General features: G+C 40.4%; 1 protein-coding gene and 4 non-coding genes across 14 annotated transcripts; 3 read left to right on the top strand and 2 right to left on the bottom strand.

Annotated features, from left to right (window-relative positions):
* Positions 1-2054: 2054 nt before the first annotated feature.
* On the top strand, positions 2055-16217 carry LOC116366461 (TOG array regulator of axonemal microtubules protein 2-like). Of its 10 annotated transcripts, none has more exons than XR_004208279.1 (11): positions 2055-2135; positions 3023-3601; positions 6747-7298; positions 7740-8001; positions 8310-8433; positions 8632-8737; positions 8889-9076; positions 10013-10171; positions 11209-11340; positions 12132-12796; positions 12958-13008. XR_004208279.1 is itself a non-coding variant. In XM_031818562.1 (11 exons), the coding sequence occupies exons 4-11, from the start codon at positions 6816-6818 to the stop codon at positions 14976-14978; spliced, it is 1515 nt and encodes a 504-aa protein (XP_031674422.1). In that variant the 5' UTR covers positions 2055-2135; positions 3023-3222; positions 3469-3601; positions 6747-6815; the 3' UTR covers positions 14979-16217. The 10 variants fall into 10 exon arrangements, 9 of the variants coding, with proteins under 9 accessions (XP_031674422.1, XP_031674423.1, XP_031674428.1 ...); XM_031818562.1 differs by lacking the exons at positions 12132-12796; positions 12958-13008 and adding an exon at positions 14918-16217 and having other exon boundaries at positions 3023-3222; positions 3469-3601; XM_031818563.1 differs by lacking the exons at positions 12132-12796; positions 12958-13008 and adding an exon at positions 14918-16217 and having other exon boundaries at positions 3023-3160; positions 3469-3601.
* Positions 16218-21152: 4935 nt separating this feature from the next.
* trnas-uga (transfer RNA serine (anticodon UGA)) lies at positions 21153-21234 on the bottom strand. The gene has a single exon. It is a non-coding gene; the product is annotated as a tRNA-Ser (tRNA).
* Positions 21235-21529: 295 nt separating this feature from the next.
* Positions 21530-21612, bottom strand: trnal-cag (transfer RNA leucine (anticodon CAG)). Its single transcript has one exon. It is a non-coding gene; the product is annotated as a tRNA-Leu (tRNA).
* Positions 21613-23086: 1474 nt separating this feature from the next.
* On the top strand, positions 23087-23158 carry trnaa-ugc (transfer RNA alanine (anticodon UGC)). The gene has a single exon. It is a non-coding gene; the product is annotated as a tRNA-Ala (tRNA).
* Positions 23159-24641: 1483 nt separating this feature from the next.
* On the top strand, positions 24642-24713 carry trnaa-cgc (transfer RNA alanine (anticodon CGC)). Its single transcript has one exon. It is a non-coding gene; the product is annotated as a tRNA-Ala (tRNA).
* Positions 24714-26378: the final 1665 nt, after the last annotated feature.

Genomic DNA, 26378 nt, shown 5'->3' on the forward strand with positions numbered 1-26378 from the left:
GTATTTTACTGGAGCATGATCAGATTGCTTTGTTTAAACCAGAATGAAGATTTGGTCTGAGAAACTATGCCGATTATAGCACGATAGCTTTATTTTTATTTTTAATAAGGCAATGTATATATGACCCCCTTTCAAAGAGTCACTCATTTATCACTTTCTTGCAGATATACAGTGCCTTCAGAAAGTGTTCATACCCCTTAACTTATTCCTCATTTTGTTTTCTTACAGCGTGAATTCCAAATGGATTAAATTATAGTTTTTTTATCATCTCACCCAGCTACAGACAATACCCCATAATGACAAAGTGAAAATATGTTGTAATTTTTTCTCAAATGTATTGAAAATGAAATACAGAAATATCTAATTTACATAAGTATTCACAATACATGTTAGAATCACCTTTGGCAGCGATTAAAGCTGTGAGTCTTTCTGGGTAAGTCTCCAAAAGCTTTGCACCCTTGGATTGTACCATATTTGCATTTCCATAATATATATGGTACCAGTCAAAAGTCTGGACACACCTACTCATTTAAGGGTTTTTCTTTATTTTTAAAAATTTTTACATTTTAGAATAATAGTGAAGACATCAAAACTATGAAATAGCACAATTGGAATCATGTAGTAAGCAAAAAGTGTTAAACAAATCAAAATATATTTTATATTTGAGAATCTTCGAAGTAGCCATCCTTTTCCTTGACCACTTTGCACACTCTTGGCATTCTCTCCAACTTTTTCATGAGGTAGTCACCTGGAATGTTTTTCAATTAACAGGTGTACCTTCTTAAAAGTTAATTTGTGGAATTTCATTCCTTCTTAAAACAGGTTGTGTTGTGGATGGTTTACAGAAGATATCCCTATTTGGTAAAAGACCACGTCCATTTTATGCCAAGAACAGCTCAAATAAGCAAAGAGAAACAACATCCCATCATTACTAAAAACATGAAGGTCAGTCAATACGGAACATTTTAAGAACTTTGAAAGTTTCTTCTAGTGCAGTCGCAAAAACCATGAAGCGCAATGATGAAACTGGCTCTCATGAGGAAGACCCAGAGTTACTTTTGCTGCAGAGGATAAGTTCAGTAGAGTGAACTGCACCTCAGATTGGAGCCCAAATAAATTCTTCACAGAGTTTAAGAAACACACACATCTCAACATGCACTGTTCACAGAGGAGACTGCGTGAATCAGACTTTCATGGTCAAATTGCTCCATTGAAATCGCAACTAAAGGACGGACACCAAAAATAAGAAGAGACTTGCTTGGACCAAGAAACATGAGCAATGGACCTTAGACTGGTGGAAATCTGTCCTTTGGTCTGATGAGTCCAAATTCGACATTTTTGCCTTTCAATGTGTGTGTAAAGAATCCAGGGTGTTTAGTTGGGTCTACTCTTCATTATAAAACTATTTGTTGAATGGTTTAAAATCCATCAGAAGCTCAATAAGTCTTGACGGGGACAGAGCTTGTTTTGACAAGGAAAGTGAAAAGGACTGAGGGAAAGTAAAATGGAAAATACATGGAAAGGAACATGGAAGAACCTCAAAGAACATTGCATTTTCAAGATCATGTAACATCAAAATGCATCTTATATTCCTGCCCTGACAGAAAAACCACATGATTTCAACTTACATTTTATGTGAGCACAAATGACATTTTGGAACACAACGTGATCACATTTTCACATGTGTAGTTTCATGTAATCACATGTTGCTTTACATGTTATCACATTATCTTCACATAAGATTACATTAAAACATGTTTTTGGTACACTTCCCGTGTTCATGTGAAATTCATGTGTTTTTTGCGTAAACGCCCTGCAGTTCCACACTCAAGGATCTTAATAATGCTTTAAATGCACATGTATGATTGTGCATGTGTAATGGGTTGAAAACAAAGTCACTAAAAACAGACACCCATTTATTATTTATCCCCCCTAATTGTTTCTGTATTTGTCTTAATGAATCTTAATGGGATTTTCTACATACTTTATCGTCAGCAGTCCATCAGGCCAATAGATGGCGCTGTTGCACTGTTGTAACAGGAGAAACATTAAGTTCTGGTCAAGAGCTCACCATCTGCAGAATAAGGACCAGAACTTTACAGAGGTAAACTGTGTCAGTTCTTTTACTATTACAGGTATGTAACAGCACTTCAAACGTTCAAATATATACACAATATGTAATAACATGCTATTTAACAACTTTGTCAAGATATTATCACGTTAGGAAAGGTTTTGTTTTGGCTTTGTGTCGAACTGAGTGAGAGAAGAAGGTGATTTACATTGAGTGAGAGTGTATGTTAGCTTGATGCTAGCTGAGGTAAAAAAAACATTTACGAGTCACAAAGACTATGTTTACTGAGTAGCTGACTTGTACTGGATTTTGTCTAGGAGATTTTTTATCAAGAATCCATTTGTTAGGGATTTCTGAGTTGGTTTTACATGTTATTGGTTGTTTTGTGTAAAATTGTGCTCACTAGCTGGTAAACTGGCCGAGCACGCTCAGTCTGGTGGACTTTTAGTGCATACAGTGAGAGAGAGAAGATTTTCTGGAGGTGCCACCATCTTAAAGCTGAATGTAATGTTGTCACTTTTCTATAGAGGTAGAGGTATATAGAGAAACATTCAGTTATTTATGGTTTCATATATAGGTGTTTCTATTGTATTAATGTGAAATACATTGTGGTTTTCATGTGAAACCGTACACTAAGACAGGGTTATTTGTGGAACATTTTTTATTTCTGCTTTAGGTAAAGTGCATTTATGTTGTTTAATTTAAAGTGTGCACTTGTTTGATGTGAATATTTTCAAAGTACTAACAAGAAAATAGACAATTGAACAAGAGAAAAAAAATATTCTTCAAAATAAAGAAAGCGGCAGAACTTTGCAGACGTAAACTTGTGTCCGTTCTTTTTACTATTGCAGGCCACCTCAGCTACACATGTACTCTGTCTGCACACGCATCCACGCATGCACATACACACGGACAAACACACACTAATGTTCTCTCTCTTGTGTTTGTCAGCAGTTCATCGTGGCCCTGTAGTTCGCCTCCTTCACCAAAGCTCTGTCAGGGACCTACATGAAGAGTGCCATCACTCAGAGAGACACTTTGACCTGTCCTGCTCTCTCATCGGACTCATAGACAGCAGCTTTGAGATGGGTTTCAACAATAACATTGAGTTGCTTGAGAATTCATGTAGTAAAAACCAGATACAGACTACAGTATGATCCATTTTTTTTGTGGTTCAATCAGAGTCTGCTCTCAATACTGTCCAGTTTTATAGTTGTTCCTATTAATTGATTGACTGGCGTTTGTCCATGACTCTACTGTCAAACCCCTAACATTGTTGTATTTGATGCTATGTTGTTGCAGCCTAGTATCCAAACTGATATACCATTTTTAGTTGAAAAAAAACAGTGTTTATAATTTGCAATTCCTGACTTCTGTAGTGTTGTGGTTTCTTGCAGGTAACCTGCTGTTCCTGGCTGTGGTCAGCCATTTTGGGGCGAAGCTGCACCGGCCCAGGCTCATTGCTATGGGCTGTTTCCTCATGGCTGTAGGATCCTTCCTCACAGGCCTGCCACACTTCTTCATGGGACGGTAAAACAACTGAAATACTGGTTAAACTTATACTTGTAGAGATACTCCAATGCAGAGGATAGTTTCACTTTAGAAAGAAAGAAATGTATCCAGTTGTTGATTAATTTCAGTTAACTTCGAATTAAAGTCTTGCGTAATTGGTCAACTGCTTGATTATGTTTTGGGGCCATACATGTTAAGAGAAGGGATTAACTTGTTATGGCTGCAATCCTGTTAACGGGATAAGTGTCATCAACAACCGCTGAATAGCATAGCGCTACATTCAATAAATATTATTAAAAATATTTATATTCATGAAATCACAAGTGCAATATAAGAAAACACAGTTTAGCCTTTTGTTAATCTACCTGTCATGTCAGATTTTTAAATTATGCTTTACAGCGAAAGCAATCCAAGCGTTTGTGTAAATTTATCGATCGCTCGACAAAACATTAAGTACACTTAGCATCAAGTAGCTCGGTCATGAAAATTTGAAAAGCAATTCAATTTATTGTTTACCTTTGATGATCTTTGGATGTTCTCACGAGACTCCCAGTTACACAACAAATGTTCCTTTTGTTCCATAAACATAATTTTTATATCCAAAATCCCTCTGTTTGTTTGGCGCGTTATGTTCAGAAATTCACAGGAAAGAGCGGTCACGACAACGTGGAAAAATTCCAAATAGTTTCCATAATGTCCACAGAAACATGTCAAACGTTTTTTATAATCAATCCTCAGGTTGTTTTTAAAATTATGATCGATAATATATCAACCGCAAATATCTTTCACAGTAGGAGAGGGAAAAGCAATAGCTGTCCAAAATCTGTTGCTCGAGCAAAACTCATGTGACCACTTGATGCAATGTTATGTTTCTGGCTAATTTTTCAAAATAAAAGCCTGGAACTATGTCTGAAGACTGTTGACACTGTTGAAGCGATAGGAAACGGAATCTGACTCAGTTACACCAGCTCCGTCAGGAGGAATGGGACAAAATTCACACAACTTATTGTGGGAAGCTTTTGGAAGGCTACCCATAAAGTTTGACACAAGTTAAACAATTCAAAGGCAATGCTACCAAATACTAATTGAGTGTAGGTAAACTTCTGACCCACTGGGAATGTGATGAAAGAAATACAAGCTGAAATAAATAAATCTCTCCTATTATTCTGACATTTCACATTCTTAAAATAAAGTGGTGATCCTAACTGACCTAAAACAGGGGATTTTTACTAGGATAAAATTTCAGGAATTGTGAAAAACTGAGTTTAAATGTATTTGGCTAAGGTGTATGTAAACTTCCGACTTCAACTGTATATATATATATATATATAAACTCAGCAAAAAAATAAATGTCCTCTCACTGTCAACTGCGTTTATTTTCAGCAAACATAACATGTGTAAATATTTGTATGAACATAACAAGATTCAACAACTGAGACATAAACTGAACCAGTTCCACAGAAATTTGACTAACAGAAATGGAATAATCAAAATCAGTGGTCAAAATAAAAAGTAACAGTCAGTATCTGGTGTGGCCATCAACTGCATTAAGTACTGCAGTGCATCTTCTCCCCTTGGACTGCACCAGATTTGCCAGTTCTTGCTGTACCATGTTACCCCACTCTTCCACCTAGGTACCTGAAAGTACACAGACATTTCTGGGGGGAATGGCCCTAGCTCTCACCCTCCGATCCAACAGGTCCCAGATGTGCTCAATGGGATTGAGATCCGGGCTCTTCGCTGACCATGGCAGAACACTGATATTCCTGTCTTGCAGGAAATCATGCACAGAACGAGCAGTATGGCTGGTGGCATTGTCATGCTAGAGGGTTATGTCAGGATGAGCCTGCAGGAAGTGTACCATATGAGGGAGGAGGATGTCTTCCCTGTAATACACAGCGTTGAGACTGCCTGCAATGACAACAAGCTTAGTCCGATGATGCTGTGATACTCTGCGCCAGACCATGACGGACCCTCCACCTCCAAATCGATATCGCTCCAGAGTACAGGCCTCGGTGTAACGCTCATTCCTTCAACGATAAATGTAAATCTGACCATCACCCCTGGTGAGACAAAACCGCGACTCGTCAGTGAAGAGCACTTTTTGGCAGTCCTGTCTGGTCCAGCAACGGTGGGTTTGTGCCCATAGGTGACGCTGTTGCCGGTGATGTCTAATGAGGACCTGCCTTACAACAGGCCTACAAGCCCTCAGTTCAGCCTCTCTGTTTATTGCGGAAAGTCTGAGCACTGATGTAGGGATTGTGCCTGGGAAACATGGGAAACAGTGTTTAAACCCTTTACAATGAAGATCTGTGAAGTTACTTGGATTTTTAGGAATTATCTTTGAAAGACAGGGTCCTAAAAAAGGGACGTTTATTTTTTTGCTGAGTTTATATATATATATATATATATATATATATATATAGTATTTACAAATTCACCACATTCATGATTTTATATGGGAATCAAAAAGCTTTCATTGATGTTCACCATGTGCTGATGTGCTCAGCACTGTCAACAGACCCCCATTATGACATCACAATGTAACGGAAGCCTTGCCATGATAAATGGTTGCAAGTTCAAATCCCCGAGCTGACAAGGTACAAATCTGTCGTTCTTCCCCTGAACAGGCAGTTAACCCACTGTTCCTAGGCCGTCATTGAAAATAAGAATTTGTTCTTAACTGACTTGCCTAGTAAAATAAAGGTAAAATTCAAATTTAATAACATTGCTGGTTCCATCTGACAAGCAACATTTAATTTCCACTCATTTCTTGATAGATCTCTCACAGAGATAGGTTAAGTTCTTATTTTGAGAGTGTTAATATTTATCATCAATGGCTTATCGAGGGAGAAAATCAAGTGAGTTTGACAAACTCCAAAAAGAGAACTCACAGATGAAGAGTCTCATCGAAAACCTGAGGAAGCAAAACATGGCTTTAAACCAACAGGATGACCAGGACAAGTTTTCAAGTTTTGTAAGGCTCATCAGTTTTTCAAATGTTTTCCCAAAAATATCACTGTTTATTTTGTGGTTTCATAGACATACAGTAGGCCTACATCCATAAAATCTTTAGCTTAAAGGTTTTTTATGACACACTGTGGAAACTATTTTGCCTACTTCACATCTGCTATACATTTCATACTGTACCATTGTGATCCAGGGCTATCAGGAGAGCTACCCAGTCCCAGAGGGCCATCGTGGCTTCATCAGTGATGCCAGACTTCTGCAGATGCAGAGAGCTGAGAGAGAGACCATGGAAGCAAAGCAAAGAAAGATAAGTGCTATCCATGAGAATTATGTCCGGACTGCTCTCATCGGGGTTGGCAGCACCTTCGCGCACCACTTCGTCCCCTCTATTCAGTGCATTCTGTGGCCGAAAGCTCCACCGAGGCCTTTGCCACGAAGGCTTGAGCACATAGCTCTGGCCCCACTGAAGAACGTGGTGGGGGTGGACGGAGCCCAAGTTCGACCCGGATCTCACTCTCTGGAGTCCATCCAGGTAAATAAGTCATTCAGCAGCAGTAGCGTGTGGCCTGTTCCCGTCCCTCCCACTGGAGCTCCCTCCAAGAGGGGCAAGAAGAAGAAGGGCAGGCAGGGAGTCAAAGCCCTGAAAGTCCAGTCGGATCAGGGCTGTGCTGACAACAACGGACCCATTGACCTGATGGAGGAGGTGAGGGACATCGAGCCTCACCTGAAGGAGGAGGCCTGGAAGGTAGGATGGACTTAGAATTTATTGTAAATGTGAACATTTGCAGTTCAGAATTATACTTGGACTGATAAATTGCCAAAACAGATAGTGGTTCCATGTCTTAAAATCAAATCAAACTTTATTGTGCCGAACACAACAAGTGTAGACCTTACCGTGAAACCAACAGTGCAGTTCAAGAAGAGTTAAGAAAGTATTTACCAAATAAATAATAAAGTAAAAATAAATAAATAATAATAATTAAAGTAACACAATGACATAACAATAACGAGGCTAAATACAGTACCGAGTAAGTGTGTGGGGGTACAAGTTAGAAAGGATACTCTCTTTTTGACAGCATGATATAATAGATCCTAGAATACAGGCTCTCTCTGTATTAGTTTATGTATATACTAGTTCTATATGTATTTCTATGATGGGAGCATTGTTTTCTGGTCTACACCAAAGGTGGTACATGAGGTGAAGGCCATGGGCAGGAGAAGTTTGGGCTCGGCCATGTCCATGGGGGAAATAGCCACCAGCTCTCTGGGAAGCCTGAGCTCAGTGGATATGAACACCCCTGCGGAGCTCCGTGACTACTTGGATGTTGGGACCCCGGTCAAGTTGCGTGACAGCCTACCCAGGCCTGCTCCCCCTCCTACCAAGCCCAGGAGCAAACAGCCTCGGCCTATAAGGTTCCTTAGCCTGCCAAAGGCTGCCACCGGCTCAGGTCAGTCCCTCTCATGTACTCATACTAATGTAAATTAGACAGGGAGATGAAGCTAGGTAGATTGATAGAAAAATAGTAGGAAGGGAAGAGACACAAATGGCTTTAGCCCAGGGCCACACTTGATTTGCCTGTTTCACAGTGAGATAACCTTTACTCAAGGTTAATTGGACCCTGCTTCTGAGCAGGGAGAGCACCAAAAATATATGTGCTAAATTTAAAATGATATCATAATGAACTAGTGTTAAAAGCTACAAACAGATATGAAAATGAGTAAATACATAAATAAGATGTCTGCTGTCAACCCATAGACAATAAGGCAGCCAGTGAGCCAAAGGGCCAAATAAAGAACCAGGCCAGATTGCAGCCCCTGTCCAACCCAGAGCAGGCCCTGACTAAGACCTTCAAGCTGCTCCACTCTCCCTCTGATGACTGGTGAGCATTCACCCTAGACAAGACCAATGGAGCTAGGCTAAAGGAAGCACAGTGTAGTGTCCTTGGAAATGTAGATTTGAGCTACAGAGCATAGAAACTTCTGAATTTAAGAGACCAGAGTCCTAATTGATGAACATAATTTTAATGTTTTTGGAAAATGTTGTGGAAAATGCTTACGTTTCTTTCACTGATTTGCAGGGAGAAGAAGATCGAGGGCTTGACCTCTCTCCGTGTGATGGCTCAGAACCACATGGACATACTGATGCCTAAACTCCATGATATCTGCCTTGCCATTATAAATGAGGTAGCTGTATTCATTCACTGCCCTATTCATTCATCTGCACAAATCTGCTACATTTGGAGAACACGTCAAATTATTGTGTCATGTTTCTGATGTTTGTGGGTTGTACTGCTCAACATTAATAGCTGGTCCTGTGCATGTTATTATGATTCAGGTGAAGAACCTGCGCTCTGCAGTGTCTTGTGCTGACAGTGAGGTGGAGGGGACGGCACGCGTGCTGCTGCACAAAGCCAGCGAGGCCAACGCCTTCATCCGGCAGGGCGCCAACTTTGCCCTGGGTCACATGGTGCAGAGCTGCACCCCTACACGTGTCATGAATGCCCTGCTGGTCGGTGGGCTGAGGTAAAGAGGGAGAGGGAGAGGGGTCAATTAACACTCACTAAGGGGTAGATCCGGACTTCCACAAATTGTCCCATTATCCAAATCTCGAAATTGAGAAGATTGAAATACTGCTAGTTTTTAATTAACTGCCTTTTTCATCAGCATGCTAGGTTATTCCACAACACTTCCGGCAGCAACTCACCCCAACGCTAGATGTCACATTTGAATGGAATCACATTTTTTTGTTATGTCTTATACTTCCTTGTGTTGTGTACTTCTTATTTTACCATTGCGTTATTTAGATTATTTTTAGCCATTGGTGGAGAGGTACTGTCTACTGATGTGTGCTAGCCTTTGGGGAGTAACAAGTCATTTATAAACATTTATAAAGTGTATATATAGTGAACACTTTAGATTAGGGGCTATTAGTGAGGCACTGAGGTATTCGTAAGTACATGTACTCACATTCATAAATGCACTCATTAATAAATACACCATTTGTGACATTTATAAATACATTTATAAATATGTATATAAATGGTGAGTCAAACCATTAATCAACCATTAACAAATGCCTTGACAGTAACTCCTTTATAACTGGTTTATAGTACATTAGTAGTACATTATTAATCATTTACATATTGTGATCATACTATGATCAAACACCTTATTAGTAAGTCATGAACAAATAATTTAAAATAGCGTTTATAAATGTGTAAATAACTATTTATAGATTTCTTATTGACATTTACAAATGTAGGAATAATGATTAATAAATGGGAAGTAAACTCTTTACAAACAATTTATAAATGGTATATTAAGGGACCTTAATATAAAGTTTTACCGAACATTTTGATCCATCGATGAGACTTCATCAATACAATCCATTATCATTCATCTCCTAACTCATGTATCTCTATGACATATAACTGATGTGCTCTGTTTTTCCTTCCTCAGCCACCGTAACGCTGCGGTGAGGAGCTGCACTGCTCAGCACCTGGAGAGACTGGCTGAGGTCATGGGAACGGCTCGTCTCCTGTCGGGGAAGAAAGACCTCACTGACCGTTTCTTGATTGCCGTCAGTAAACTGGCTGTGGACCCTTCACAGGAAGTCAGGTGGGAAGTTCCTCCTGTAAAGTAGCTTGCTTCAACATAACAGTTAAGGCCGGGATTCAATCCATGGCTCGCTAAAGCACTAGATCGCCGACAATGCAGCTTTTAAAGGTAATTTAGTCTTGAGTCAACATCTGCAGCGTTTACCACGAATACAAATTGAAATTGACTTTAAAAGCCACATTGTCGTCTGTCTACAGCATCTATGCTAAAGGGTGTCATGGATTGAATTGCGGATTTTAGGTATTCCAAAACAACCACAGGTTCTCTTGGAGGGGAATAGTAATTGAAAACAAAAAGGAAAAATTATAAACACAAATAAGTGCTACGTGGCATAGGACAATCCAAGTCCAGGCACCCATGTGGGTTTGAAAGTTAAAAAGCCAAAGCTTAGCCGGGATGTTTGACCGGGAGGGATGTTCTTCTCCCATCGCCAACTAGCGACCTCCTCTGGTGGGCGGGGTGCAATGCACGGACACGGTCGGCAGGTGTATGGTGTTTCCTCCGACACATTGGTGCTTCCAGGTTAAGCGGCTTTTGTGTCAAGAAGCAGTACGGCTTGGCTGGGTTGTGTTTCGGAGGACGCACGGCTCTCGACCTTCGCATCTCCAGAGTCTTTACGGGAGTTGCAGCGATGGGCAAAGATTGTAACTACCTATTGGATACCACGAAATTGGGGTAAAAATTACAAATGTAAATGAGTCCAAATAGTCAGTACCTGATTCAGTTTCCTTCCATCTGTTTGGTGCCTAATGAAGACAACCCTACTTGATCACAATGGTCTGAGCCAAGTGTTGTGCAGATTCGCTTAGATTTTCATAATAACGAACGGTTAAAACCCAGTTGTTATATTGTTGAGATGATTTGTAGATCAGGTAATGCGGTACATTGCTCAAACTGACCCTCTTGCAAATTCTACCTAATGTATGTCTTATTTTTTCTCAGGTTGCCATCAATTGAGTACTGTTTTTAATCACAGACAGCAGAAATTATTTGATATTTTGCACGTTTAAGATGATATTCATATCTTTTGTCCACAGGCATCATGGTCGGAATATCTTGAGCAACATGGCCACCAATGGCGATTTTCCTAAAATGTGGAACAAATTCTCTCCGAGGAAAGAGAGAGAATCCTTGAGGGAGGTCATCTCGAAGGTTAACCTCAAAGAAAGGTACATTCTCTCTGGATGATTAGAAGAAGTGTAACAAATGAGCTGATATGATTACAGAAATCCAATCCCACTGGGCACAGAAATCAGATCCATGTCTAGTTTGATTTAAATTTGGGAACTCAACCAAAATGTGAAATCAACCAAAAATGCTGGTTAAAAGTTGGGTGAATAAAATCCAATTGAGTTTTCAGCGTTGATTCACCGTCATCACATAGATTTTCTTGTTGTTGAAATGAGGTGGAAAAGTTTATTCAACCAGTTTTGGCCCAAAGGGATGAATTTAATATACTTGTCACAACTCTTACCGAAGGTGGCTCCCCTTCCCGTTCGGGTGGCGCTCGGCGGTCGTCATCACCGGCCTACTAGCTGCCACTGATTCTTTCCTCCCCCTCCTTGTCTGTTTATTGGTTACACCTGTTGTGTATTTGCTGATTAGTTGGGCTTTATTAGCCAGCCGGCCCGCCTGCTCTTTGTGCGGGATTGTTTTGTGTAACTTGTGTGCACGTCTGTGGGTTACATGTTTCCCATTTCGTGGGTTTTGCTGGACAGTTTAAGTCCCCGTGTTTGGGGCGTTGTTTTGTTGTACGCCCTGTGTTTTCGTGGGGTTGGCTTATGTTCGCCTATGGGCTTATGTTCGCCTATGGGCCTATGGGCTTATGTTCGCCGTTTTGTGCATTAAATTAGCACTACCCTGAACTCTCTGCTTCCTGCGCCTGACTTCTCACCCACTACACCCAGAACGTTACAATACTGTAAGATTATATCTTTCTGTCTTTTCTCTTTTTCAACAGGAATATCTGAATCATCCCCAACTTGACTATATATTTGTATCTAAATATTTGCACATTTCCCAACTTGACTATTATCCCCTCCAGCCCCCAAACTCCAATATTTTCTCTCATTCTAAGAAATTTGACACTATCATCCAACCCCCGTGTAAATGCATCTTTAAACTGCATTGACTCCTTGTCCAAGTTCTGAATCCACTATAAGGCCATATGAACCACATTCAAAGCACTAAATTACCTTTCCTCGAAGCTCCTATCTGATCTACCAGCTCAATAGTGGTCTACTGAAACCATACTCACCATCTCAGGGGGTGCTCAGATCATCAACCACTGACCTCCACACCATCCTCAAAACCAGCAGTCCTCTTTTGGAGACAGATTGGTCAGTGCTCCTGTATGGCACCAACATTGTGGATTTTCATCCAATACTTCTGGACAATGGGAACATTCTTTGGACAATAAAATGAGGTAAAATGGAAGCTGGCTACAGTCTCAGTTTTATCCTCCAAGACAGTGTGAGGATGTGTAACAACAATACCTGTGGTTTAACTTGATGATCAGGGCCAGATTACCGAATGGGCACGCAGGGCACCTGCCCTGTGGGCCCCAACCTCCAGGGAATATCATCATAACATCCAAAACTAAAAAAATTGTGGACGTATATTACAGTACGTGGACGTTTTACATTTCGTGAGCTCGTTTCATAGTTTGTAGCCATGTTATATATAAATTTGTGCATATTTTGTAGAAATTCCTGAGCATTTAAACATTTTTAGTGGGGATGTTGCATATCAATTTTCTTACTGGTGCTCTTCCATGCCGTCCTTAGGAGGGGTGCGTCACTTGAGTAGGTTGAGTCACTGACGTGATCTTCCTGTCTGGGTTGGCGCGCCCTTTTGGGTTGTGCCGTGGCGGAGATCTTTGTGGGCTATACTCGGCCTTGTCTCAGGATGGTAAGTTGGTGGTTGAAGATATCCCTCTAGTGGTGTGGGGTTATATCCTTCCTGTTTGGCCCTGTCCGGGGGTATCATCAGATGGTGCCACAGTGTCTCCTGACCCCTCCTGTCTCAGCCTCCAGTATTTATGCTGCAGTAGTTTATGTGTCGCGGGGCTAGGGTCAGTTTGTTATATCTGGAGTACTTCTCCTGTCTTATCCGGTGTCCTGTGTGAATTTAAGTATGCTCTCTCTAATTCTCTCTTTCTTTCTCTCTCTCGGAGGACCTGAGCCCTAGGACCATCCCTCAGTACTACCTGGCATGATGACTCCTTGCTGTCCCCAGTCCACCTGGCCGTGCTGCTTCTCCAGTTTCAGCTGTTTTGCCTGTGGCTATGGAACCCTGACCTGTTCACCGTACGTCCTACCTGTCCCAGACCTGCTGTTTTCAACTCTCTAGAGACAGCAGGATGGTAGAGATACTCTTAATAATCGGCTATGAAAAGCCAACTGACATTTACTCCTGAGGTGCTGACTTGCTTCACCCCCGACAACTATTGTGTTTATTATTATTTGACCATGCTGGTCATTTATGAACATTTGAACATCTTGGCCATGTTCTGTTATAAATCTCCACCCGGCACAGCCAGAAGAGGACTGGCCACCCCTCATAGCCTGGTTCCTCTCTAGGTTTCTTCCTAGGTTTTGGCCTTTCTAGGGAGTTTTTCCTAGCCACCGTGCTTCTACACCTGCATTGCTTGCTGTTTGGGGTTTTAGGCTGGGTTTCTGTGCAGCACTTTGAGATATCAGCTGATGTACGAAGGGCTATAAAAATACATTTGATTTGATTTGACAGACCCCACACTCATCGCTAGAGATCGAACTTCAGACTCCCTCCAAAACCACTGAACCCCTCAACACACCGAAAGAGATTACGATATACCCCCTTAGAGGGAGCCGGAACAGGATAACTCCCTCCACCATCACAAAGACACAGAGGAGGAGGAACTATCCAACACCCAGGGAGAGAGAACGAGTGACCTCAGTCGAACACAGCCAGAAAGAGGAGGTGGAAGAGGTGTTAGATAGAGGATGTGAGCAAGAAAGAGCAGAAGGCTTCTGGTCAGCCAAATGGCAGGCAGAGGGAGAGGTCATAGTGATTCACACCCACAGAGAGAAAGACAACCCACACAACCTCTTGGTTGAGATGAACCGCACAGCGTTAGAGGCAGAGGGCTCTCAGCGCTAGCCAGTCAGCCTGCCTGCTCTGATCCTCAAGTCAATTGTATTTAAATTCATGTTCATTAAAGATTTTTATTCAGGAATAGAAAAGTCCCATTTACTTAATGATAATTTTTCACTGTCTTCAACCCTTAGGAACCAGGGTTAGTCTGGGTCACCCTTTTACTGGGCAAACACAACTTGCATATCATCATAGACTAGGCCGAAACGTTAATCTTTTAACCTTGCCTGAATAAAACAATGCATTTTTTTATAGTGAGCAAGAGTTGCGCTTTTTCCTTTTCTATGATGATGATCACATTTTTGGTTGCACCTCAACTCAACGTTTGGTTGAGCGCCCTCTGTTTTTTTGTTGTCAAATAATACATATATTTTTTAATGTACAAAGTAAATTATTCAAAGCATTAAAATTGTGATGTTTCCCACTTATTTACACAACCTAATCCACACTTACAAAGTGAAAGTTTATAGAAATTCTGAAATTAAGTAGTAAACAGAAGAAAAGCAGAATTGAGTCCAATTATAATGCAAATAATTTAATGGTCTATGGTTCAATCCCATTTCTGAAGGTCTGATGAATAATTAATATTGTTCCTCCTCTTCCTTGTGGCAGGCGCAGCAGCACACTGCCCTCCAAAGCCTGCAAAATAATCGCTGGACTGCCCCTTTCCTAGCTCTGCATGGAACATCCAGTGTCACGTCCTTGGTGACGTGTGGGGTGACATCCGGGATGACCACAGCAACATCCCCTGGAAAGGGGAAAAAAGAGGATCAGGATGTAGACAAATGCAAACCGTAGCTTCTTAACACTGGCCAGTTGAAAGGTTCTGGTAAGATGTCATGACAAACGGCACCTGTCAGAGTGCTCTCTAAGTGTTACTCACCTGCTTGGATGTCAGCTGGCAGAGTGTCGAAGACGGCCATCATGAGAGTCCTTTCTCAATCGATCCTATTTATTTGTACTGAAATTTGATATTTTTCTTTCTCTGCTGCTACTCGTGTTTTACAGAAACATGTTTGAGTGGGTTTTCTACAGTCTTGCGCATGTTGACACAAGATGGAGAATGCATATGCTGCAAACCAGCACGACTATCAGGCATCAACTATAGACGAGTTTCACTCACTACTGCAGTTTGGAGTTAGGTTGATGTTAGAGGCTACTGGAGGAAGTTATGGGGCATACTTGAACTCTTTAAGGGAACATGAACCTTTCTACTCCTGCAAATTGTGACTAATAACCCTAATCAAATTCTACGAGATGGGTTTTTGAATGCAGTACTGTATTTTCATTAAAATGGCAGATTTGTATGATTTCACATTTAAAAAATTATGTAATGCTTCCCACAAAGAAATTATTTTACAATTTTGTTTCAAATGGTCCCTCTGGCATGCATATTTCTGTATGATTCAACACATGTTTGAATCCCACTTCCTTGATATTTTGAAGTTAATTTTAGTCCTCCTCCTTGCATGTTTTGTTCCATACCTGTGCCTTGGAGAAAACAACTATAGCCCTCCAAGTCTAATACGCTATACACAACAGCAGCCTACAGTGTTAACTTATTGAGAATGTATATCATTGCATTTAACATTCAAACCTCTTTTGAACTCTTCAGATCTTAACCGGATCAAACTGGAATGTTAATATATTACCCTAAGTTAAACTGGTTTTGGTGTCTTAGACACAAAAGGTTGTTTTCTTCTCATAGTAAAAACACTGTTTCATGGATTGGATTAAAAACACTGGGTATTTGTTACGTAGAACTTTGTGTTTTTTGAGGGGGAAAGCAATACTTAGCTCTACTGCTGTTTGTATAGAGGCCTAGTTAGAATTGTATTGCAATGACAGGTGAAGTGCTTGTTGAAATCATGCTGCCTTGCTGCTCATTCCTTAAAGTACTTATACCAACGAATACCTGTTTGTCTGTAGCCATAGCTGTTCTTAACCTGATCAACTCTGACGCCCTCTGGTGGCATTATATAAACAATGCATAATATTGTATACTGCCCTCATAAAGTACATTTCGGTCATTACAGAAACATGCTTAGGGAAAGGGAAAGGGGAATACCTAGTCAGTTGTACAACTGAATGTATTCAACTGAAATGTGTCTTACGCATTTAACCCAACCACTCTGAATCAGAGATGTGCGGGGTCTGCCTTAATCGACATTCACGTCATCGGCGCCCGGGGAACAGTGGGTTAACTCCCTTGCTCAGGGGCAGAACGCCAGTTAAGTACTGTTAGAAAGCTAAGAACTGTGGGATTCTGATAAGCGTCAGAAACAATGTGACTATTACAGAGCCCGAGATACGGGGGAGGTCCAAATTGTCAGTTGTTGGGAAATAAGAGATTTGAAAGTCTAGGTTCGACATAAAATATGTAACCAATTACTCGCTCTAAACATGTGCACATTTCCATAGGAACAGAGCCATTTTAAAAGCATGGGGTTTGTGCAACGTTTTTCGTTTTACAGGATATACACGAGAAGAAAGCTGAAGTCTACCTATCCATTGATATAAATATTCCCCTGTCTGATTCCCATTTCGTCCACTAGTTAGCAGTAGGAGATCACACGAGTTCTCGTGGCCACTTGAAACCAGTTGCGTCTGGATCCTGTCATTTCCTAATGAGCCGCCCCCAGGTGGTGAGGGTAGGCCATTTCATATCCCTCAACACAGGGACCCCTCAGGGGTGCCTGCTTAGTCCCTTCCTGTACTCCATGTTTACCTGCGGCTCCAACACCATCATTAAGTTTGCCAATGACACGACTGTGGTAGGGCCTGATCACCAACGACGATGAGACAGCCTATAGGGAGGAAGTCAGACTTATTTTTCCTGGAGGGCCACAATGTGGAGTAATCGTTGGCCAAACCAGGTACACTAGAGTTTATGCAGCGATATGATGTTGAATCTGAAATTCAGTTTATGTTGGCACTAATATCACTCCATAACATTCTAGCTATGTCTTGGTTAATGCCTGGTTGGAAAAAATGAAAAAGACTGTAGCTCCTAAAGACATGATGGGCCACCACTTGGGTAGAAGCACTATATGGTCCTGTAGCCTACTTTGTCGCATGTAAACAAGTTTAGGATGCCAAATGTTACCAAACATCCTACACTAGTCTGGCATCAGTAGTCTGAAAATAGGAGGAAACCAGTTGGACATGTACATCAACATATGGCAGTTGACATTAATATTGTCAAAAACTCATCCTCGATGTCTCACACTTTGAATGAACTTGTGCCTTTGGCCAGGATCCAATTTTCCCACGGAGCTGGTGGGTAAAGGACCATATAAAATCATCTGAATGAGGCTTATTCATGTTTCAGTGGGATTATAGCATAGTTGAATTCCATTTCATTTCCAATGAGTTTAAGAAATTAATGGAAAGCCATGTACTGATTGTATTTGTATGTTATGAATCGCTACTTGAATATGTACAAAAACAGTTAGTTAATTTAGTGTGTCAGTTTGGTGGAGATCCAAAATGAATGTAAAATCCAGACAGTTGAGGAATGACACGCAGTATGACATGAGCGATACCAAAAACATAGCTACTGCAACCAGTTTACAACCAGAGATTTTCTTTTTTAAATTTGTTTATTGCTTAAACACAAATTTTAACAGCATAAACCAATACTGATCAAATTAGAAATCTAAGCAGTGGTAGGTTTTATGGGGAAAACATTCAATCAAATCACATACACATGGTTAGCAGATGTTAATGCGAGTGTAGCGAAATGCTTGTGCTTCTAGTTCTGACCTTGCAGTAATATCTAACAAGTTATCTAACAATTTCACAACAACTACCTTATACGCACACAAGTGCAAAGAAATGAATAAGAATATGTACATATAAATATATGGATGAGCGATGGCCTAACGGCATAGGCAAGATGCAGTAGATGGTATAGAGTACAGTAGAGTACAGTATATACATATGAGATGAGTAATGTAGAGTATGTAAACATTATATAAAGTGGTATTGTTTAAAGTGACTAGTGATGCATTTATTACATCCTATTTTTAATTATTAAAGTGGCTAGAGATTGAGTCACTATTTTGGCAGCAGCCACTCAATGTAAGGGAATTATCCCCCTGAAATGGACAAAAAAGAATGGCAAAACATTGGCATTGGACAAACCATATACACGGTGTCCAATACCACCCGATGTGGCGTTGATTCGTGTAAAGTTGATTGCAAATGCCATATGGCAAATGCCATTTGTAACACTTCAAAAATCAAACAGGTGGTGAATGCGCTCCACCGGGGTTTTTCATATTGCAAATGCAACCCAAGTCAACATCCAAAAGCAAAATTTTGAAAAAGTGAAATTTTGTTCACAAACTTATCACCCCCCAAAAAAGTGCTTTCTGGACCGTTTTTCGAAATTCTTTCGATTTTTTTGTCAATTACACATGTGCAAGAACTGTATGAATATACTTTTGTCCAATTTTATTATAATTTTTGTATTTTTTATTACTTGCGCATACGGCACATGTTTTGTCCATTTGCAATATGATTTCATAGGAAGTGAAAAGTCAAAAATAGCTAAATTTTATAAAAAAACTTCACACACCCTTAAAAAAGTGCTTTCTGGACCGTTTTTTGAAATTATTTCGAATTCTGTGTCAATTACACACATATAAATACTGTATCAACATACTTTAGTCGTATTTTATTATCATTATTATTATTTATTTTTTAAAACTTGTGCATAAGGCATAAGTTTTGTCCATTTGCAATATGATTTCATAGGAAGTCAAAAGTCGAAAATGTGAACTTAAAAAAAAAAACGTATCACCCTCGTAAAAAAGTGCTTTCTGGACCGTTTTTCGAAATTGTTTCGATTTTATGTCAATTAATCATGTGTAAGAACTGTATGAATATACTTTTGTAAAATGTTATTATCATAATATTTTTTTTTACTTGTGCATAAGGAATATGATTTGTCCATTTGCAATATGATTTCATAGGAAGTCAAAAGTCAAAGTCAAAAGTCACTTTTTTGGGGGGCCAAATGCCATAAGAAATTTGACATGCTCAAAAATCCTTTAGAAATGCAAAATTGACTGGCCCGATGAACTCGGGATGACCGGGCAGTGATAGTTGTTCTCTTCCATCACTCGTTGTGTTGATTTCATCATGTCCATTTGGTGATGTTTTTTTCACTATTGAATTATATTGCAAGTGCACGTGCATTTGCAATATGTTTCAATGGGCATTCACCATCACGAATTTGTCATGCTCAAAAATCATGCAGAATTGCAAAATTGACTTACCTGATGAACACAGGATGGCCGGGCATTGATAGTGGGTCTTCTCCATCGCTCGTTGTGTTGATTTCATTATTTCCATTTGTTTATGTTTTCTCACTTTTGCAAAGTCCCTGTGCATTTGCAATATGGTTCAATGGGCATTTACCATCACAAATTTGTCATGCTATAAAAATCCTGCAGGAATGTGAAATTGACTGGCCCGATGAACTCGGGATGGCTGGACAGTGGTTCTAGCTACGGGTCCATTTCTGATGTTATGTGTAAGCCTAGCTGAGGTGACCCCGAATCCCAAGTTTCCGCTCGATAGGTCATTTGGTGTCCGAGCAAGACCCTAATTGGTGCTGAAAATCCACTTTTTTCCATGACTTGCTACGGGGTCCTTGAATGAGCTATCGGACAGAAACGTTGGGGTCCGTCTATATGGGCCAAGGCGGTCATAATGCACCTAGTCTTGCGACTTTGGGACATTTCTAAATGTCGTCATTTTCGTGATGCAAAAATGAATTGAAGTCATTGCAAATGTACAAGGCTGTTTCTCGGTCCGAGAACCTTCTAGAGCCACGTAACTCACCACGCACTATCGACCTAAGGTCTAGAACAGGTTTCTAAAGTTTCGGAACTCTAGGTCTGACGGTTCTTTAAAAGTTCCAACAAGGTTAACTAATCCAGGCAGTGTATGTCTCTACACACCCCAATGTGTCCCTCCTTCCAAGCTGTGTTATTTCATAATCTTATTATTACTGCCAAACAGCATGAAACCTGCTTGAGAGGTGCTAAACATCTGTCAGAAGTGGGATTTGAACCTAAACCTCCTTTGGAGAGCGCGACCTGAACGGAGCGCCTTAGACAGATCGACCACCCTGACTACAGCACAGAAACTGGGTATCGGGTTAAAGAGTATGGGGAAAAAGTAGAAATAGGCACAGCCTTCTAAAATCACCACAGAGACCAGTAAATTGCAGGCGCTAAAAAGTTGTCAGGAGTGGGTTTCAACCCATGCCTATAGGGGAGTCTGCGACCTGAATGACTTAATGGTTATTTTCAACGCAATCGTGTTTTTACTTTTAGGGTTTAACAAGGTTTCTCACCTATGACCTGTGGCTTGACTTTAGATGTGGCCAGTTCGATTACCCTGCAGACTTTAAGAGTGTCTTCAGAATATGGCCATTTTGACATGAATTTAAAAATGCCTCAGATAGGACCAAAAAAGTGTCTGGAGCTATCCGTCAGGGTAAGAGTGACAACAGGTCCACATGTCAAAATGGGGGAAATCTTAGCAAATGGCTTAATGGTTATTCATGAGAATCATGTTGTTGTATTGTTGACTGTATCATGGGATCTCACCTGAAATCTGTGGCTTGACTACAAACCTGTAACCTATGCTACTGTGGCCTATAAAGCTAGAAGGATGGATAACCAGGTGTGTAAAGGTGTGAGAGATGGCCTGCAGTCCTATCCCAAATGGACAACTATTCCCTATGTACTTGTGGAGATCTGAGAGGATGTGATTGGTATAAGAAATACGACTAAACTTCCACCTCGGGAGTGGTCCAAATGTTATTTTTCATTGTCTGCAGGATTTGAACCTGCAAAGGAAGATCCTAATGGATTTCAAGTCCATCGCCTTAACCACTCTGCCACGACAACTGTGACAGAGGAAAACAGGCTTGTTAGGAGTGAATGGGCCGGCAGGCATAGTTTACAGCAAATTATAATTTAATAACTGAAAGATAATGTAGTATTTCATCATAATGCAATAACAGGAAATGTTCCACTCATTCATTTGTTACAGCTGTTTCCTTATTTCCCTTGATCTTTGATCAGCTCCAGAAGGTTTGCATTTGAGAGTGTTTATTATATATTGTTATTTCACTGTGTTTAGTTATTTCATAATCTTATTATTACTGCTAAGAAGCATGACACCTGAGAAGCACTAAATTACTGTCAGAAGTGGGATTTGAACACAGGCCTCCATTGGAGACTGCAACCTGAATGCAGCACCTTAGACCACTCGGCCATCCTGACTATAGCACACTAGCTGTGTCTCGGGTTAAAGAGACTTGCACTTTCAATAGTCATTTGTTATATCAATTAAAAACTCCAGTCATTGATTTAACCTCAATATGGCCTTCAATGGGAAAAGAGTAGTAAATCGTCATTGAATGAACGCTAAACTGGCCTCAGAATATGGCCATTCTGATATAAATGATACAATTCCTCAGATAAGACCGAAAAAGTGTCTGGAAGTATCAGCAACCATCAGGGTAAGAGTGACAACAGGTCCACATGGGGGAAATCTTGACAAATGGCTTAATGGGTATTTTCAACGCAATCGTGTTATTATTTATTTTTAGGGTTTAACAAGGCAGCTCACCTGTGACCTGTGGCTTGACTTTAGATGATAAGGAGGATAGTTTGGCCAGGTATGGAGATAGTGGACGGGACAAGATTTTGCAAGGTAAAATTCACTGAAACAGTATAATCATTGCCATATTAGACAAAATTTGAGACACTGGAGGGAGGAGAGTATTTTAGAGTAATACATGATAAGCAGGTCAGGGTTTGTCGACTGTATATCCAGTCTGGGAACATAGTCAAAGACTGCCCTGAGTTTAAATGTTTCAAGTGTGGTTAGCTGGGTCATTATGTGAGGGAATGTGTTGGAGGGAAGGAAAGGTATTTTTGTGGTGGATGCCGAAAGAGACTAGAGGAGTGCAACTGTGGAGAGGTTTTGGCTGAAGAGGGGAGTCAAGAACTTTTCGAGGAAGCAGTTGTACCACCGCAAGAAGGAGAAGAAGATGGAGGAGAGGACGTGGTGGTAGCAAGTATTCAGACCCCTCTGAATACTTGCAGAAATTTTCATTTTACTCACTTTTTGTCTCTTCCACAATGTTATTCCTCACTCCTACAGTGTCCATCACAATTACATGCACATGGACAATTATGCAAATTAGGTGATGACATCATTTAGCAACTTCTAGTGACTTTTAGGACAGCCAATAGCTACTTTCCTTACTGAGGTGTTGGCAACACTGCTAACTTTAAACATCGGCTATCTGAGCAGCTAACTGATTGCTGCAGCTGTACAAAGCCCATCTGTAAATAGCCCACCCAATCTACCTACCTCATCCCCATATTGTTTTAATATACTTTCTGCTCTTTGCACACCAGTATTTCTACTTGCACATCATCATCTGCTCATCTATCACTCCAGTGTTAATTTGCTAAATTGTAAATACTTCGCTACTATGGCCTATTTATTGCCTTACCTCCATTTGCACGCACTGTATATAGACTTTCTTTTTTTTCTTCTATTGTGTTATTGACTGTACGCTTGTTTATTCCATCTGTAACTCTGTGTTGTTGTTTGTGTTGCGCTGCTTTGCTTTATCTTGGCCAGGTCGCAGTTGAATATGAAAACTTGTTCTCAACTAGCTTACCTGATTAATTATAGGTGAAATTTAAAAAAATAAGAAAAAAACCATTTCTTTCCCAGAAAGGGGATGGAGCTCAGTGGTAGAGTGCATGCTTTGCATGTATGAGGTCCTGGGTTCAATCCCCAGCTTTTCCATTAAGATTTTTGCAATGGCCCATCTCCTACTTTCCAGAATGTTGAAATTCTCAGCAGGGTTCAAATCCCATCCGTGCCTTATTAAAAGATAGCTGGTACCATGGAAAGGTTCTTTCACAGGAGTACTTTTAAGAAAAAATTTTTTTTCTCAAAATAGCAACCCTGCTATTATATAGTAAGGGGATGTGCCTCTACGGTAGAGCTAATACTTGAAATGCATGTGCTCTGAAGTTAATCCCAACATTTTCTGATGAGTATATTTAGTTGTGAAATTAGCTTTTGCACAACTCTACTTTCCAGAATGTTGACATTTTAAGAAGGAAATAGATGTGCTAAGTCATCTGTTTTTGTAAACTGAAGCACATGGGTTCAATCCTGGGTTCAAGCCTTGTTCGACGTTTATGGAAGCTAGATGATATTATGGAAATGTACTTTCATTAGAACAGTGTAAAGAAAGGGTCAATTGTATTGATATGGCCACTACGACCTGTATGCTCTAGTCGGCTGGCCCTCGCTACATATTCGTCGCCAGACCCACTGGTTCCAGGTTATCTTTTTAGTCTATGCTAGGTAAAGCTCCGCCTTATCTCAGCTCACTGGTCACGATAACAACACCCACCCGTAGCACGCGTTCCAGCAGGTATATCTCACTGGTCATCCCCAAAGCCAACACCTCATTTGGCCGCCTTTCCTTCCAGTTCTCTGCTGACAATGACTGGAACGAATTGCAAAAATCGCTGAAGCTGGAGACATATTTCCCTCACTAACTTTCAGTGTTGCCAACTTAGCGACTTAGTCGCTGTATTTAGCAAGTATTCAGACCCCTCTGAATACTTGCAGACATTTTCATTTTACTCACTTTTTGTCTCTTCCACAATGTTATTCCTCACTCCTACAGTGTCCATCACAATTACATGCACATGGACAATTATGCAAATTAGGTGATGACATCATTTAGCAACTTCTAGTGACTTTTAGGACAGCCAATAGCTACTTTCCTTACTGAGGTGTTGGCAACACTGCTAACTTTAAACATCGGCTATCTGAGCAGCTAACTGATCGCTGCAGCTGTACAAAGCCCACCTGTAAATAGCCCACCCAATCTACCTACCTCATCCCCATATTGTTTTAATATACTTTCTGCTCTTTGCACACCGGTATTTCTACTTGCACATCATCATCTGCTCATCTATCACTCCAGTGTTAATTTGCTAAATTGTGAATATTTCGCTACTATGGCCTATTTATTGCCTTACCTCCATTTGCACGCACTGTATATAGACTTTCTTTTTTTCTTCTATTGTGTTATTGACTGTACGCTTGTTTATTCCATCTGTAACTCTGTGTTGTTGTTTGTGTTGCGCTGCTTTGCTTTATCTTGGCCAGGTCGCAGTTGAATATGAAAACTTGTTCTCAACTAGCTTACCTGATTAATTATAGGTGAAATTTAAATAAATAAGGAAAACATTTTATTTCCCAGGAAGGGGATGTAGCTCAGTGGTAGAGTGCATGCTTCGCATGTATGATGTCCTGGGTTCAATCCCCAGCTTCTCCATTAAAATTTTTGCAATGGCCCATCTCCGACTTTCCAGAATGTTGAAATTCTCAGCAGGAAACAGAGACGTGCTAAATAATTTGCTCTTGTAATCTGAAGAACATGTATTCAATCCCTGTTCGTACATTTATGTAACAGATGTGGCATGGTTACCAACTTCAATTGCATCATTTTCAAAAACTGAAGTTCATGGGTTAGATGACTATCCATACTTGCTTGTATTTAGAATTGCTGCTATCATTTCATTGTAGTTTCAATGGAGTGGTGTATATAAAAAGTACATTGTATTAATATTGCATTTTATCTGCAAATAAAATTGGATCGAAGCTCAGAGGGGGAGTGCATGCTATTTTAGCATGAGGTCCTTGGTTCAATCCCAAGGTTCTCCACTGAGTATTTGTGTGCCAAATTCACATTACACAACTCCTACTTTCCAGAATGTTGAAATTCTCACAGGAAACAGAGATGTTATTTGTGTGCCAAATTCACATTACACAACTACTACTTTCCAGAATGTTGATAAATATCTTGCAGCATAGAGTGGCATGGTGGCCAAGCGGTAAGGCGTATAGGTGAAATAAAAATAAATAAATAAATAACATTTTTTTTCCCTGAAAGGGGATGTAGCTCAGTGGTAGAGTGCATGCTTTGCATGTATGAGGTCCTGGGTTCAACTCTCTGCTTCCTGCGCCTGACTTCTCACCCACTACACCCAGAATGTTACAATACTGTAAGATTATATCTTTCTGTCTTTTCTCTTTTTCAACAGGAATATCTGAATCATCCCCAACTTGACTATATATTTGTATCTAAATATTTGCACATTTCCCAACTTGACTATTATCCCCTCCAGTCCCCAAACTCCAATATTTTCTCTCATTCTAAGAAATGTGACACTATCATCCAAACCCCATGTAAATGCATCTTTAAACTGCATTGACTCCTTGTCCAAGTCCTGAATCCACTATAAGGCCATATGAACCACATTCAAAGTACTAAATTACCTTTCCTCGAAGCTCCTATCTGATCTACCAGCTCAATAGTGGTCTACTGAAACCATACTCACCATCTCAGGGGGTGCTCAGATCATCAACCACTGACCTCCACACCATCCTCAAAACCAGCAGTCCTCTTTTGGAGACAGATTGGTCAGTGCTCCTGTATGGCACCAACATTGTGGATTTTCATCCAATACTTCTGGACTATGGGAACATTCTTTGGACAATAAAATGAGGTAAAATGGAAGCTGGCTACAGTCTCAGTTTTATCCTCCAAGACAGTGTGAGGATGTGTAACAACAATACCTGTGGTTTAACTTGATGATCAGGGCCAGATTACCGAATGGGCACGCAGGGAACCTGCCCTGTGGGCCCCGACCTCCAGGGAATATCATCATAACATCAAAAACAAAAAATATTGTGGATGTATATTACAGTACGTGGACGTTTTACAATTCGTGAGCTCGTTTCATAGTTTGTAGCCATGTTATATATAAATTTGTGCATATTTTGTAGTGACCTCAGTCGAACACAGCCAGAAAGAGGAGGTGGAAGAGGTGTTAGAGGATGTGAGCAAGAAAGAGCAGAAGGCTTCTGATCAGCCAAATGGCAGGTAGAGGGAGAGGTCATAGTGATTCACACCCACAGAGAGAAAGACAACCCACAC

This window comes from Oncorhynchus kisutch, unplaced genomic scaffold (genome assembly GCF_002021735.2).
Source record: "Oncorhynchus kisutch isolate 150728-3 unplaced genomic scaffold, Okis_V2 scaffold1491, whole genome shotgun sequence".
NCBI lineage: Eukaryota > Metazoa > Chordata > Actinopteri > Salmoniformes > Salmonidae > Oncorhynchus > Oncorhynchus kisutch.